Consider the following 17,001-nt stretch of genomic DNA (forward strand, 5'->3'; position numbering starts at 1 on the left):
TCATACATAAATCTTTTATATTGTATGTATATTAATGTCCGTGAAGATAAAGTTAACTTTAACTAGCAGAGACACAAACCCATTCAATTAGCAGCACACTGTTACGAGCTTAGCAGAGCTATGCTAACAATTTAACAGAAAAGATCTAGAAATAAAATCAAGAAAAATAATGAAAAAATTCATAAGAAACGACAACAAGAGCACTAAAAGGACCACAAACATTGCGAATTTTGTAAAAAACTATCTAACAAAGTAATAAATGCATAAGAAACAAATCTTCAACACCAAAAAGTCCAAAGCGAAAAGTAGAAAAACTAAGAGGGGTGCCGGGTACGCACTTATAGTGAAGGAAGCTCTTGATGCCTAGGATCTAAATCAAAAAGCAAAATATGCAAAAAGCCGCCAGTATTTGAGATAATTGGCATTTAAAGTTAAAGTTAGAATTAACAGAATAGCCCACTGTGCAAAAACTAAGAGGGGTGCAGAGTACCCACTTATAGTGAAGGAAGCTCTTGATGCCTAGGATCTAAATCAAAAAGCAAAATATGCAAAAAGCCGCCAGTATTTGAGATAATTGGCATTTAAAGTTAAAGTTAGAATTAACAGAATGGCCCACTGTGCAAAAACTAAGAGGGGTGCAGAGTACCCACTTATAGTGAAGGAAGCTCTTGATGCCTAGGATCTAAATCAAAAAGCAAAATATGCAAAAAGCCGCCAGTATTTGAGATAATTGCCATTTAAAGTTAAAGTTAGAATTAACAGAATGGCCCACTGTGCAAAAACTAAGAGGGGTTCAGGGTACCCACTTATAGTGAAGGAAGCTCTTGATGCCTAGGATCTAAATCAAAAAGCAAAATATGCAAAAAGCCGCCAGTATTTGAGATAATTGCCATTTAAAGTTAAAGTTGGAATTAACAGAATGGCCCACTGTGCAAAAACTAAGAGGGGTTCAGGGTACCCACTTATAGTGAAGGAAGCTCTTGATGCCTAGGATCTAAATCAAAAAGCAAAATATGCAAAAAGCCGCCAGTATTTGAGATAATTGCCATTTAAAGTTAAAGTTAGAATTAACAGAATGGCCCACTGTGCAAAAACTAAGAGGGGTGCAGGGTACCCACTTATAGTGAAGGAAGCTCTTGATGCCTAGGATCTAAATCAAAAAGCAAAATATGCAAAAAGCCGCCAGTATTTGAGATAATTGCCATTTAAAGTTAAAGTTGGAATTAACAGAATGGCCCACTGTGCAAAAACTAAGAGGGGTGCAGAGTACCCACTTATAGTGAAGGAAGCTCTTGATGCCTAGGATCTAAATCAAAAAGCAAAATATGCAAAAAGCCGCCAGTATTTGAGATAATTGCCATTTAAAGTTAAAGTTAGAATTAACAGAATGGCCCACTGTGCAAAAACTAAGAGGGGTTCAGGGTACCCACTTATAGTGAAGGAAGCTCTTGATGCCTAGGATCTAAATCAAAAAGCAAAATATGCAAAAAGCCGCCAGTATTTGAGATAATTGCCATTTAAAGTTAAAGTTAGAATTAACAGAATGGCCCACTGTGCAAAAACTAAGAGGGGTGCAGGGTACCCACTTATAGTGAAGGAAACTCTTGATGCCTAGAATCTAAATCAAAAAGCAAAATATGCAAAAAGCTGCCAGTATTTGAGATAATTGCCATTTAAAGTTAAAGTTAGAATTAACAGAATGGCCCACTGTGCAAAAACTAAGAGGGGTGCAGGGTACCCACTTATAGTGAAGGAAACTCTTGATGCCTAGAATCTAAATCAAAAAGCAAAATATGCAAAAAGCCGCCAGTATTTGAGATAATTGGCATTTAAAGTTAAAGTTAGAATTAACAGAATGGCCCACTGTGCAAAAACTAAGAGGGGTGCATGGTACCCACTTATAGTGAAGGAAGCTCTTGATGCCTAGGATCTAAATCAAAAAGCAAAATATGCAAAAAGCCGCCAGTATTTGAGATAATTGCCATTTAAAGTTAAAGTTGGAATTAACAGAATGGCCCACTGTGCAAAAACTAAGAGGGGTTCAGGGTACCCACTTATAGTGAAGGAAGCTCTTGATGCCTAGGATCTAAATCAAAAAGCAAAATATGCAAAAAGCCGCCAGTATTTGAGATAATTGCCATTTAAAGTTAAAGTTGGAATTAACAGAATGGCCCACTGTGCAAAAACTAAGAGGGGTTCAGGGTACCCACTTATAGTGAAGGAAGCTCTTGATGCCTAGGATCTAAATCAAAAAGCAAAATATGCAAAAAGCCGCCAGTATTTGAGATAATTGCCATTTAAAGTTAAAGTTAGAATTAACAGAATGACCCACAAAAATTAATATTTTATCACATTTTCTTATATATCATATATATGTTATTTTGTATAACATTTTTTCTATTCGTGCTTATAAGGCCGGTATGATTTAAAATACTATTTAATATATATTATCACATATAGTTCAGCGATATGCAGCAAATTTGTTTGCATTGCGGTGCATCTTTACAACCTGAAAACATCTGTACTTCATGCAAGCGTCCAATATGTTCAGGATGTTTAGAATATTATTACACCGAACCCCAAATCAAACCGTTTCAATGTGAACTATGCCGACACTCAAAGAACTAGGTTACTTTAAAATGATAGATTTTAATGATTCCAATCAATATTGAAATAGCTGCGAAAAAACATAAACTAAGTAACATGGGTTCTGGCCATAGCTTAAGCATTAGAACTATTTAGAGGGATATATTTACAACCCTAAAAGCAATCGTTCTAGAAATCAGAGATCTCTAAATTTTTGGTGGGAGTCATTTTAAATGACTATATTACGTACTATAAATATTAATAATTTTAATTATGTGTTGATAAAAAATGTAGCAAAGCTAAATTTTCCACACATCTAATCTATAAAATTAGCTTTAATTATATTGTAATTTTAGAATTTCTGAGTATGTATTTAATTGGGAAACATCAACTTTTTGTTCATTTCTTGAATCAACGACAAATAGGCAAAATCATATATGTTATCTTTTTAGTGTTTAAAAAGTTTTCTAGTAATAAGCTACATTTAATAGTACCTTAAAATTAATAAACACTAATTTAACCGAAATTAATAAGCTTAAGTTGCTTTAAATTTTTATTAACAATCAAATGAACTATATGTGATAATATATATTAAATAGTATTTTAAATCATACCGGCCTTATAAGCACGAATAGAAAAAATGTTATACAAAATAACATATATATGATATATAAGAAAATGTGATAAAATATTAATTTTTGTGGGTCATTCTGTTAATTCTAACTTTAACTTTAAATGGCAATTATCTCAAATACTGGCGGCTTTTTGCATATTTTGCTTTTTGATTTAGATCCTAGGCATCAAGAGCTTCCTTCACTATAAGTGGGTACCCTGCACCCCTCTTAGTTTTTGCACAGTGGGCCATTCTGTTAATTCTAACTTTAACTTTAAATGGCAATTATCTCAAATACTGGCGGCTTTTTGCATATTTTGCTTTTTGATTTAGATCCTAGGCATCAAGAGCTTCCTTCACTATAAGTGGGTACCCTGAACCCCTCTTAGTTTTTGCACAGTGGGCCATTCTGTTAATTCCAACTTTAACTTTAAATGCCAATTATCTCAAATACTGGCGGCTTTTTGCATATTTTGCTTTTTGATTTAGATTCTAGGCATCAAGAGTTTCCTTCACTATAAGTGGGTACCCTGCACCCCTCTTAGTTTTTGCACAGTGGGCCATTCTGTTAATTCTAACTTTAACTTTAAATGGCAATTATCTCAAATACTGGCGGCTTTTTGCATATTTTGCTTTTTGATTTAGATCCTAGGCATCAAGAGCTTCCTTCACTATAAGTGGGTACCATGCACCCCTCTTAGTTTTTGCACAGTGGGCCATTCTGTTAATTCTAACTTTAACTTTAAATGGCAATTATCTCAAATACTGGCGGCTTTTTGCATATTTTGCTTTTTGATTTAGATTCTAGGCATCAAGAGTTTCCTTCACTATAAGTGGGTACCCTGCACCCCTCTTAGTTTTTGCACAGTGGGCCATTCTGTTAATTCTAACTTTAACTTTAAATGGCAATTATCTCAAATACTGGCGGCTTTTTGCATATTTTGCTTTTTGATTTAGATCCTAGGCATCAAGAGCTTCCTTCACTATAAGTGGATACCCGGCACCCCTCTTAGTTTTTCTACTTTTCGCTTTGGACTTTTTGGTGTTGAAGATTTGTTTCTTATGCATTTATTACTTTGTTAGATAGTTTTTTACAAAATTCGCAATGTTTGTGGTCCTTTTAGTGCTCTTGTTGTCGTTTCTTATGAATTTTTTCATTATTTTTCTTGATTTTATTTCTAGATCTTTTCTGTTAAATTGTTAGCATAGCTCTGCTAAGCTCGTAACAGTGTGCTGCTAATTGAATGGGTTTGTGTCTCTGCTAGTTAAAGTTAACTTTATCTTCACGGACATTGTATATTATGTATAACAGTATTCGTATTACTGATTTAAATGTTATAAAGCAACAAAATCATTTTATTACAACCTTGTTTTTGGAATACAAATGAAAATTCTAATTATAAAATTTTAAAAATACGGGAATATATTATGTTTTGCAGTATAACAGTTTTGGATTTGTGATTTTACTGTTAGAAAACTACTAAATATGCACACTACCTTTACTACCTTATTTAGGCTCAATGTTAAGGGTTCACCTTCATGCAACAACTCTTCGTAAAGAAGTTTAAATGGCTGAAGGTCAACCTATGCCACAAAAAATAGTGAAAAGATTAAGACCGCTGACAAATTTTTTAAGTCCCCATACAGGATTCGAAATTCAGGCGTTTAAAGTCAAGATGTTGGCTTGCAAATATAAAAACTGATTGAGAGGGAGAAAAAGCCAATTCAAAAAGTTTATAACTACTACGTATTTAATGCAATATTATAAAAACAAAACTACACGGATGACTTCTTAGACAAAAATGTCACGATTGCAAGTATCATAAAGATTGGAGTCTTAACTGCATTAATCACCATTTGTAAAAACAAATACATATACCCTAGTTGACACGGTGAGCAATACAATCCAACTGAATTTCGTTTAAAAAGAAGAGTTACAAAAAATGTTTTTTATTAAAAAATCCATCACTATAAATCACTCTGATTGTAAAAAAAAAACATAAAAATCTGTGCATATGTTTAAATTTTCAATATTTTCGTAAATTTTCCAATTTTTATCTCATTAAGAATTGATAAAAAAAAAACTTACAATTTCTTGAATAGCCGATGATCTATGCAACAAAGATGGTGCATTCGGATAAATAGTTTCCACTAAATGGGATATGGAGAAAACTGGAGCATTTTCAGTCATTATGAAGACTGCGGATGCTGTGGTGTCGCACAGTTATTTACTTACTGCTGCGAATTAAATATAACATGTAATAAATATTTATTTAATTTTTTACAATTTTTTGCTCAAACGAATTTGTAAAATTAAAAAAAAAATAAACAAATTATTCAAAGGTTAAGCAAAACAGATGAAAAAACGAAGAAAAGTCTAGCTGCTGCTATGGTGTTATCGGAGTACAAACTACGTCGAGATTCGAAGTATGAAGGAAAACTGAATGGATAAATCCCCATTCAGTTTAGTGGGTGTTGTGTGTGTGTATGTGTGGTGCTATTGGTGGGTGCACTCCGATCCCAGAGTAACTGTGCAAATGTTATCTGCCTTTTTCTCGATTTTGTTTTTCTTTTCTTTTGTTTGTAGTAAAGGGGCACTTGCCCACACAAATATCCAAGTATACAAGCGTACAATGTGCCATAATCAATTTCATTAGAATGTCTTGCTTTTGTTTGTACTCGCTCTCGAGATCATTTTCTTGAGATCATTTATGGAGTAACCAAGCAAGCAAGCAAGCACAATTGCCCCCTTGTTACTGCTATTACCCGAATAATGGTTACTTAATGGGCAATAACATTTTTTACATTTTATGATATTGGTCCTATGACTGTGTGCTGGATGACTGTCTGGCTGGATGGCTGCATTATGACTGGCGGGTGTGAATACCAACCTCTTAACCAAGAATCGTAAATCTAAATAAAAACAGCAATTGTTTGATCTAGTCATCGGTGTGTTGTTCTTAGATGAATTTATTGGATTGTTATTGTATGGTTTTTTTTTCTATATTTTTTAGGGTAATTTTCCCCTGTTTTGCCAAGAAATTAGCATTAATTTAGCTTAAAGATTAAGACAGAATCAGGTTGTCATTTTTACGAAGGGAACTGTCATCATTACTTCTCACGAAACATACGTTATGCTTTATCCCACGAAGATTGTATTAAGAAACTAAGACGAAGCTTCTTTCATATTATTTAGTGCTGTACATTTAAGAGTTTCAGCTCAATCAGGTCGATCTAGCGATGTTCGTTCCATTGTCTGGCGAAAGCATGTTAACTATCGAACGAATAAAGCTCCAAATTATTTAGAAATACTTTTTATTAACATAGGTCGGTTGGGATTAAAAATGGGCCAAATTGTTCAATATTTAGTTATAGGTCTCATATAACCCGATTTTTAAATTCTTACCCGAACCGATAACTATCGTTATAGCTTTCAATCTCTAGCCAAGTATGGCCCTGATACAGCTTTGAAACAATGCAATCTTCCGATTTGACTTCTTGAGCCACTACGGGACGTATTTTTATCCAATTTATCCGTGAAAATAAAGTTAACTTATGTGAGTGAAGATAAATTCCGAATTTAAGTAGTAGAGGCACAAACCACTGACTTAACAGTCCTCTGTTACTGGCATTAGCAGAACACTGTTAAGCAACTTTGTAGGCAATTAATTAATTTCGAAACAACAACACAAAAAAACAAAAAAGAAAGATCTATGAAATAATAAGGTGTTCCAACATTAAAATTTGGTTCCCACAATATCCGCAAGGTATACTAACAAGATAAAGAAGATTGTAAAATTGATTGATCCACTGTGCAAAAATGGAAAATATTAAGACCGGTCTCAAACGACAGCTAGGGAAGCCTAGTTTCTTAAACATACGCTCACATTTTCCAAATAATCGTCTAACTGGGTCGCACATCAGGATGTCAGATTCTTTTTCTACACTCAAATACCTTTTATTTAAGACCCATATTGCCATGGTCAGTAAATAAGTCATGTTTGGGGGATGTTTTGGGGAATGGGTGAACCCCCAGAAACGTTGTCCCAAATTTGGATATCAGATTCGTATTTTACTCCCAAATACCTTTCATTTAAGTCCCATATTGCCATGGTCGGTATATATGTCCGATTTAGGGGTGTTTTGAGGGTGGTCCCCCAAACCCTTGGTCCGACAATTAGATATCAGATACGTTTTCTAATCATAAATACCTTTCATTTGAGTCCCATATTGTCGTGATTGGTGTAAATATATAGTTGGTAGGTTTTGGGGTGGGCCCCCTCCCCCTAGGTACCCCATCCGAAATTTGGACACCAAATTTTTGTTTGTAGGTTACTATAAGAGAACACACAAAACTTCGCTTAAATCGCACCACCCATCTCTAAGATCTGGCGTTTCTGAAAATTAGGGTAAGGGGGAGGGGCCGCTCCCCCTTCAGATATCAAAAAATATAGTACCCTATTTCACCACGGGATCATTATGCGGAATCAGTGAAAATTTCAAGAAAATCGGTTCAGCCGTTTCTGAGTCTATAAGGAACACACAAACTAACAAACAAATACAAATTGATTTTTATATATAACCAGTAAGGAAGGGCGAAATTCGGGCAGTGCCGACTGTAAAATACCCTACACCTACCCTATAAGTACAATGTGGGAGCTAAAGGGTGATTTTTTTGAGGTTAGGATTTTCATGCATTAGTATTTGACAGATCACGTGGGATTTCAGACATGGTGTCAAAGAGAAAGATGCTCAGTATGCTTTGACATTTCATCATGAATAGACTTACTAACGAGCAACGCTTGCAAATCATTGAATTTTATTACCAAAATCAGTGTTCGGTTCGAAATGTGTTCATTCACCGTAACGTTGCGTCCAACAGCATCTTTGAAAAAATACGGTCCAATGATTCCACCAGCGTACAAACCACACCAAACAGTGCATTTTTCGGGATGCATGGGCAGTTCTTGAACGGCTTCTGGTTGCTCTTCACTCCAAATGCGGCAATTTTGCTTATTTACGTAGCCATTCAACCAGAAATGAGCCTCATCGCTGAACAAAATTTGTCAAAATTTGAACACATTTCGAACCGAACACTGATTTTGGTAAATGAGAGTTATATCTAAACCTGAACCGATTTCTATGAAATTCACCAGTAATTTCGAGGGAATGGGTTAATAAGAGACCATTTTATTGCTTTTTTTTTTTGCAAATCGGTCGAACATAGATATGGGAGCTATATCCAAATCTGAACCGATTTCAAGCAAACTTCTCAGATATTGTGGTAATCGTCGAGGAAGGTGTTGTACAAATTTTTGGGAAGATTGGTCAATAAATGCGCTTGCAATGGCTCTAGGAGTGAAAATCGGGCTTTATATATATATGAGAGCTATATGTAAATCTGAACCGATTTCTATGAATTTCAACGATAATGACGATAGTCGCCAAATTTCGAGAGAATCGGTAAACAAATGACCATTTTATTGTATTATTTTTGAAAATCGGACGTGCATATATATGGGAGCTATATCCAAATCTGAACCGATTTTTTCCAATTTCAATAAGCCGAAAAACGTGCCCATACCAAATTTGAAGACGATCGGATGAAAATAGCGACCTGTAGTTTGTACACAAATTAACATTGACAGACGGACAGACAGACGGACGGACAGACGGACATAGCTAAATCGAATCAGAAAGTGATTCTGGATCGATCGGTACACTTATCAATGGGTCTATCTCTCTTCCTTTTGGGTGTTACAAACTAATTCACTAAGTTATAATACCTTGTACCGCAGTAGTAGAGGCCACCGTAGCGCAGAGATTAGCATGTCCGCCTATGACGCTGAAGCCTGGGTTCGAATCCTGGCGAGACCATCAGAAAAAAAATTATCAGCGGTGGTTTTCCCCTCCTAATGCTGGCAACATTTGTGAGGTACTATGCCATGTAAAACTTCTCTCCAAAGAGGTGTGGCAATGCGGCACGTCGTGCAGACTCGACTATAAAAAAGAGGCCCCTTACCGCCGAGCTTAAAAACTTAAATCGGACTGCACTCATTGATATTTGAGAAGTTTGCCCCTGTTCCTTAGTGGAATGTTCATGGACAAAATTTGCTAATTGTACCACAGTAGTGGTGTAGGGTATAAAAGGAAGAAGATACTAACATGCTACTCCATCTCCTATAATGTCGCTACATTTACTTTATTAACAAAGTGAAAAAAATTAAAATAAGAAGAAAACTTTTTCTACTATTATCGGTCAGTGTCTTATGATAGCCATTTGTACGTACCGAATTGGCCCAATGGAGTCTTTCATAGGCAAGGGCTGCCGCCTCAGTGTACAACAACAGTGTCTTATGATGTTGTTTTATAGCCTTTAAATAGAGTTTTATATTTCTTTTTTTTTGCATTTTTTGTAATCTTATCACAGGTAGTCTCAAACAGTATTGCTGTTAAGAGTATTTAATAATAATCACCATCAAAATCATTGGTCATTAAAGACATTGAGAATCATTTTTCACTTATGCGGCGTTAATATAACACTCGAAACATTTCTAATTGTATAAATCATGTGGTTCGTTTGATTTCTCCATGGCGATTATTAATATCTGAGATAGCAAATAAAGAAAATTATTTATACGTACTAAATAACTTTTTTTTAATTTGCTAACTGCTTGTTATTTGTTTTTTAAAGAGTTAGCATTCAAGTAAAAAAAAAACTTTCCCCATGATAATGACCATGGAAAATTAGTCAACCTAAGGTCACTACTTGTCAAATCATGCAATGAAAACAGTTTTTGACCTCTTAGAAAAAATCCATACCGCTTGTCTAACGGAAAAAGTTTCATTTAAGACCAACCAATGAAAGTGGCCTTGAGACAATTTTTTCCCAACAAGTTTTAGTACAAATAAGACATGCGACCAAGTGGCGCTTTGAACAGAGTGGAGTACAGTGTATATATGAGAATTCTTTCCTTGCAAATGTAGACTGATGTCACAAAATAAGACTTCCTTTTCAAGTTGATGGCAGTGAAGTTCTTAAGGCCATTTCAATGCATGGTGATTTATAATATTTACCATTCTATAGACCATGAACTTGCACATTTTAAATTTCATCTCCCACAGAGATGGCAACATGCGAATAGAGAAAACTATGATTTATCAAAAACAAATTGTCATTATAACATATTATTTATAAATTCATCAATAAACAGAGGCACACCCCAAGTCAAACAGATACATTTTCCTGAGTTTCTAAAAATACTACATATTATTCAATAGAATGTCTAGATACGAAAAGCCAAAATAAAAATGACAAAGTGCTCGGAAAATGTCAATGATAGCCATGTGGGTGCTTAAATTTCAATTATTTGCTGTTGGAAATAATACGTCATCTAATACGACATGTAGTCAAGCTGAGAAGATTAGATTATCATAAAACAACGAATAAATTCTATAACAGGAACAAAAAGTTGGTAACTTAAGGGCCATATGGAAAATAGTACAAGACCTATATTCCAGTGATCAAAGTAACCCCAATAAGAAAAAGCCTGCTAAGTTCCGCCGGACCGAATCTTGGGAACCCACCACCATGGATTCTGCTTAAAATTCATACAAAATAAATTCAGAATAAAATCATGCCCTACAAGGGCATGATTTTATTCTACATTCCAAACCTCTATCAAACCAGCAAAAATTAAAGTTTATAGGAACCAAACAAGGTTAATCGGGAGACCGGTTCACATGAGAGCTATATCCGGTTATAGACTGATTTTCGCCGTATTTAGCACAGTTGTTGGAAGTCGTAACAGAACAACGCCTGCAAAATTTCAGCCAAATCGGACAAAAATTGCGGCTTGTAAGGACTCAAGAAGTCAAATCGGTAGATCGGTTTATATGGGAGCTATATAAAGTTATAGACCGATTTGGACCGTATTTGGCACAATTGTTGAAAGTCATAACAAACAAGTGCATGCTCAATTTTAGCCAAATCGGACAAAAATTGAGACCTGTAAAGGCTCAAGAAGTCAAATCGGGAGATCGGTTTATATGGGAGCGATATCAGGTTAAAGACCAATTTGGGTCGTACTTCGCGCGTTTTTTGGTATTCATAACAGAACACAATATGTAAAATTTCAGACAAATCGGACAAAAATTGCGGCTTGCGGAATTTGAATAGATCTTTCCAAATCTATTCCATTTGGAGACCTACGTATTGTCCATGTTATATTTCCTGTAAACGGTTTCGGCCCACTATTTCCCAGTTGGCAACAGTGGGCCATTATCTCTGAAAAATAAGGACCATATATTGGGTCGCCCAAAAAGTAATTGCGGATTTTTCATATAGTCGACGCTGACAAATTTTTTCACAGCTTGTGACTCTGTAATTGCATTCTTTCTTCTGTCGGTTATCAGTTGTTACTTTTAGCTTGCTTTAGAAAAAAAGTGTAAAAAAAGTATATTTGATTAAAGTTCATTCTGAGTTTTATTAAAAATGCATTTACTTTCTTTTAAAAAATCCGCAATTACTTTTTGGGCAACCCAATATAAAAATTACCAAATTTTGCCAAAAATGGCCTATATCTTGGTTTGTTTAATACTTAGGGCTCCAAATTGGTTTGTTTAATACTTAGGGATCTTATATGGAAAGAGCGTGATCCATATAATATTTCCTGTAAACGGTTTCAGCCCACTATTTCCCAGTTGGCCTAAAGTAAGCCATTTACTCTGAAAAATGGGGCATAATATGACCAAATTTTGCCAAAAACGGCCTATATCTTGTTTAATACTTAGGGCTCCAAATTGAATAGATTCGAAAAGAGCGTGGTCCATATTATATTTCGTGTAAACGGTTTCAGCCCAATATTTCCCAGTTGGCCATAGTGGGCCATTAACTCTGAAAAATAGGGCATCATATATAAAAATTACCAAATTTTGTAAAAATGGCCAATATCTTGGTTTGTTTAATACTAAGGGCTCCAAATTGAATAGATTCGGAAAGAGCTATTTCCCAGTTGGCCACAGTGGGCCATTATCCTGGAAAAATAGGGCATCATATATAAAAATTACCAAATTTTGCCAAAAATGACCTATATCTTGGTATCTTTAATACTTAGGGCTCCAAATTGAATAGATTCGGAAAGAGCGTGGTCCATATTCTATTTCCTGTAAACGGTTTCAGTCCACTATTTCCCAGTTGGCCACAGTGGGCTATTATCTCTCCAAATTTGGGCATCATATGACCAAATTTTTTCCAAAAATGGCCTATATCTTGGTTTGTTTAATACTAAGGGCTCCAAATTGAAAAGATTCGGAAAGAGCGTAGTCCATATTATATTTCCTGCAAACTGTTTCAGCCCACTATTTTCCAGTTGGCCACAGTGGGCCATTATCTCTGAAAAATAGGGCATCATATATAAAAATTACCAAATTTAGCCAAATATTGCCAATATCTTGGTTTCTTTAATGCTTAGGGCTCCAAGTTGAATAGATTCGGAAAGAGCGTGGTCCATATAATATTTCGTGTAAACAGTTTCAGCCCACTATTTTCCAGTTGGCCACAGTGGGCTATTATCTCTCCAAATTTGGGCATCATTTGACCAAATTTTTTCCAAAAATGGCCTATATCTTGGTTTGTTTAATACTAAGGGCTCCAAATTGAATAGATTCGGAAAGAGCGTAGTCCATATTATATTTCCTGCAAACTGTTTCAGCCCACTATTTTCCAGTTGGCCACAGTGGGCCATTATCTCTGAAAAATAGGGCATCATATATAAAAATTACCAAATTTAGCCAAATATTACCAATATCTTGGTTTCTTTAATGCTTAGGGCTCCAAATTGAATAGATTCGGAAAGAGCGTAGTCCATATTATATTTCCTACAAACTGTTTTAGCCCACTATTTTCCAGTTGGCCACAGTGGGCCATTATCTCTGAAAAATAGGGCATCATATATAAAAATTACCAAATTTAGCCAAATATTGCCAATATCTTGGTTTCTTTAATGCTTAGGGCTCCAAGTTGAATAGATTCGGAAAGAGCGTGGTCCATATAATATTTCCTGTAAACGGTTTCAGCCCACTATTTTCTAGTTGGCCACAGTGGGCCATTATCCTGGAAAAATGGGGCATCATATGAAAAAATTACCAAATTTAGCTACAAATGGCCAATATCTTGGTTTCTTTAATACTTAGAGCTGCAAATTGATTAGATTCGGCAAGATCGTGGTCCATATTATATTTCCTGTAAACGGTTTCAGCCCACTATTTCCCATTTGGCCACACTAGGCCATTATCCTGGAAAAATGGGGCATCATATATAAAAATGACCAAATTTTGCCAAAAATGGCCAATATCTTGGTTTCTTTAATACTTAGGGCTCCAAATTGATTAGATTCGGAAAGAGCGTGGTCCATATTATATTTCCTGTAAACGATTTCAGCCCACTATTTCCCAGTTGACCACAGTGGGCCAATATCCTGGAAAAATGGAACATCATATATAAAAATGACCAACTTTTGCAAAAAATGACCAATATTGGTTTCTTTAATACTTAAGGCTCCAAACTAAATAGATTCGGAAAGAGAGTGGTCCAAATTATATTACTGTAAAAGGTTTCAGCCCACTATCTCCCAGTTTGCCATAGTGAGCCATTTATTTCGAAAAATTTGGCATCATACGAAAAAATTACCAACTTTAGCCAAAAATGGCCAATATCTTGGTTCTTTAATACTTAGGGCTCCAAATTGAATAGATTCAGAAAGAGCGTGGTCCATATTATATTTTCTGTAAACGGTTTCAGCCCACTATTTCCCAGTTGGACACAGTGGGACATTTATTTCGAAAAATGGGGCATCATATGAAAAAATTACCAAATGTAGCCAAAAATGGCCTGTATCTTATCGTCATATTTGTGTTTGAATTTCCTTTTTTAAATCAGAATTTTTCCATATTTGTATTTGGTTGTTATTATTTTTGTATTAGGATTTTCTGTATTAGGATTTTTTGTATTAGGTTTTCTTTATTATAATTTTAAATTTCACATATAGGTGGCGCTCTAACGTGAATTTTTATATTATAATATATTTTCATATACATAAAAATATCTGCATATTTCATTTCCTCTAATCGATATTTATATCTTGCTTTGTTTCCTACATTTTATTGCACCTGATTTTGTAACTATAAATTTTAATTTTATTTATATCACAAATTGACACAAAATGTCAATTTTGTGTGAAATTGATGTATGTAAAATGAGATGAATATATGGTAGGTCACAAATCTTGCATAGCCAATTAGTCGACTGTGATCGTACATCAAACGAAAATAGTTCTCTAAAAAGGCAATTATCCATAAAAGGCGATACGAACAAATGATATACATAAATTTTGGTGAATACTACAGCTCAAATACAGTTGAGTCATTCATAATTGGTGTTTACATAAGTTTTAATAAAGTGATAGCCGGAATAATGTTTCAATTACAGTAATGGCTGTTTTTTTTATTTAAGGCCCGGATGGCCCGGAGCTCTTCGCTATACCCTGAACTTTCTTTTTGAAAATATTTTTTATACCCACCACCATAAGTTGTGGCTATACTAATCTAGTCATTCCGTTTGTAACACCTCAAAATATACCCATAAAGAATATATATATATATATTGTTGATCTTCTCGACGTTTTGGGGCGATCTAGCCACGTCCGTCCGTCCCACAGTGGGGGAAAATCGAAAAAAACTAATAAAAAATATGCTAAGTGAGTTACTCCCTATGAAGCATTCCACTATCTGCAACCTGTGGACGCGCCCGGTAGGTCGCCGCTAAGCTTCTCGTGACAGCAATGAACCCAAAGCAGATCGGACCTCAATTTGCTTCGCTGTCCCTTGCCGGTATAACTTGCTTTCTTCTACTTGTTTGTGTTTGCCGAGCTTTTTGTTGAATGTTTTATTTTTTTAAAAATTTTTCATGTTTGGTACCACGAGTATAGCAGAAATGAGGTCAACCGCAATATAGCTTCCTTTAATGCGATCAAGACTTGGCAAAGTCGCCTAATACTTGATGAGGCTCCCAGGCACCATAGAGGTTTCGATCGAATGTAGTCGGATACATCTGGATACAAAAATTGGAATTTCAATAGGCATGTGGTCGGGTAACATTTTGAAGACAATTTTATGCGGCAAGGAAATTCTCCCCGATCTACTCCTGTCGCGATCTAAGCAGTTGTCACCAATATTTGATGGTCGTAAGTTTTACTGGGCGGTCGAAAAAAGGGCCAGTTTAGGACTTAAGCCGAGATATCATTGAACTCATCTCTGTTCAAGCATCCCTGGAAGAATAGAGGCTTGTTGCTGTTGCAGCAGTGTGTTGTACACTGAGGCGATGGCAACGACAATAGAGCGTGGACCTATGCTAAGGTTTATAAGGTACACAAGACCCAGTGTCGAGTATCTTACAGAGCAAGCACTTCAACACATCATATCATGCTACGGTTTCAGTTAACTCATCCCTGTGCGAATTTCCTGGAAGTTTTGAAAATTTTCACTAATACTACGGGAATAGATTGTGGGCTTTTGCTAAGAATTGTTAAGGCTCCCAGATACCAGAGAGGTTTCGATCGAATGTAGTCGGATACATCTGGATACAAAACTTGGAATGTCAATAGGCTTGTAGTCGCCTAAGACCTCGATCTTAGGAGGGTTACTTTATGGTAGAGTAACACTACCGCATCTAGCGACAGAGTTTGGAAGACAATTTCATGCGACAAGGAAATTCTCCCCGTTCGACCCCTGCCACGTTCTAAGTTGTTGTCACCAAGAGTAGATGGTCGTAGGTTTAACTGCAAAGAGTGGTTGAAAAAAGGGTCAGTTTAGGACTTAAGCCGAGGTGGCATTGAACTCACCTCTGTTCAAGCATACCTGGAAGAATAGGGGCTTGTTGCTGTTGTAGCAGTGTGTTGTACACTGAGCACACAGAGGAAGCACTTGTCTAAGGGTAAGGGATCATGTCAGTACCGGACTTAAGCCACAAAAGCATTCTGCGGTTTCGGTTAACTCATCCCTGTGAGAATTTCATGGAAGTTTTGAAGTTTTTCACTAAAACTACGGGATTAGATTGTGGGTTTTGCTATGGATGGTTGAAGCTCTTAGACACCAAAAAGGTTCCGATCGAATGTAGTTTTTTATGGTAGAGTAACGCTACCGCCTCTAGCGGCAGAGTTTTGAAGACAATTTTATGCGACGAGAAAATTCTCACCGTTTTACTCCTGCCACGATCTAAGTTGTTATCACCAAGAGTTGATAGTCGAAGGTTTAACTGCAGAGGGTGGTTGAAAAAAGGGTCAGTTTAGGACTTAAGCCGAGGTGGCATTGAACTCACCTTTGTTCAAGCATCCCTGGAAGAATAGGGGCTTGTTGCTGTTGTAACAGTGTGTTGTACACTGAGGCCATAGCTACAAGAATGGAACGTGGGCTTACGCTAAGGTTTGCAAGGTACACAAGACCCAGTGTCAAGTATCTCACAGAGGAAGCACTTGTCTAAGGGAAAGGTATGATGTAAGTACAGGGCTTAAGTTACATCATTTCATGCTACGGTTTCAGTTAACTCATCCCTGTGCGAATTTCCTGGCAATTTTCCACTAAAACTAGGAGAATAGATAGTGGGCTTTTGCTATGGATTGAATTGTGGCCAAGTCCATGTGACCGAGTATCTCACAGAGGACACAATTAACTTAAGGCTAAGGCATGGGGCAACTGTAAGGCCATAATATTGTGGGGAGTCTTTAGCCATGCTCGGGGATCCTTAC

At 36.0% G+C, this 17,001-nt stretch overlaps 1 protein-coding gene across 4 annotated transcripts in view; it reads right to left on the minus strand.

Moving 5' to 3' along the window:
* LOC106087670 (kinase D-interacting substrate of 220 kDa) overlaps positions 1 to 17,001 on the minus strand; it is a 158,233-nt gene that overhangs the window by 139,680 nt on the left and 1,552 nt on the right. Inside the window, exon 1 of one of the 4 annotated variants that reach the window (XM_059368432.1) lies at positions 5,289 to 5,447. The exons of the other annotated variants lie outside the window; for them this stretch is intronic. Coding sequence (XP_059224415.1) covers positions 5,289 to 5,390 — 102 coding nt within the window. The 5' untranslated portion in view covers positions 5,391 to 5,447. Of the gene's footprint in view, positions 1 to 5,288; positions 5,448 to 17,001 lie in introns of those variants that run through there. 4 annotated transcript variants of the gene reach the window in all.

The sequence above is a fragment of the Stomoxys calcitrans genome, chromosome 5, assembly GCF_963082655.1.
Source record: "Stomoxys calcitrans chromosome 5, idStoCalc2.1, whole genome shotgun sequence".
In the NCBI taxonomy this organism is placed as follows: domain Eukaryota; kingdom Metazoa; phylum Arthropoda; class Insecta; order Diptera; family Muscidae; genus Stomoxys; species Stomoxys calcitrans.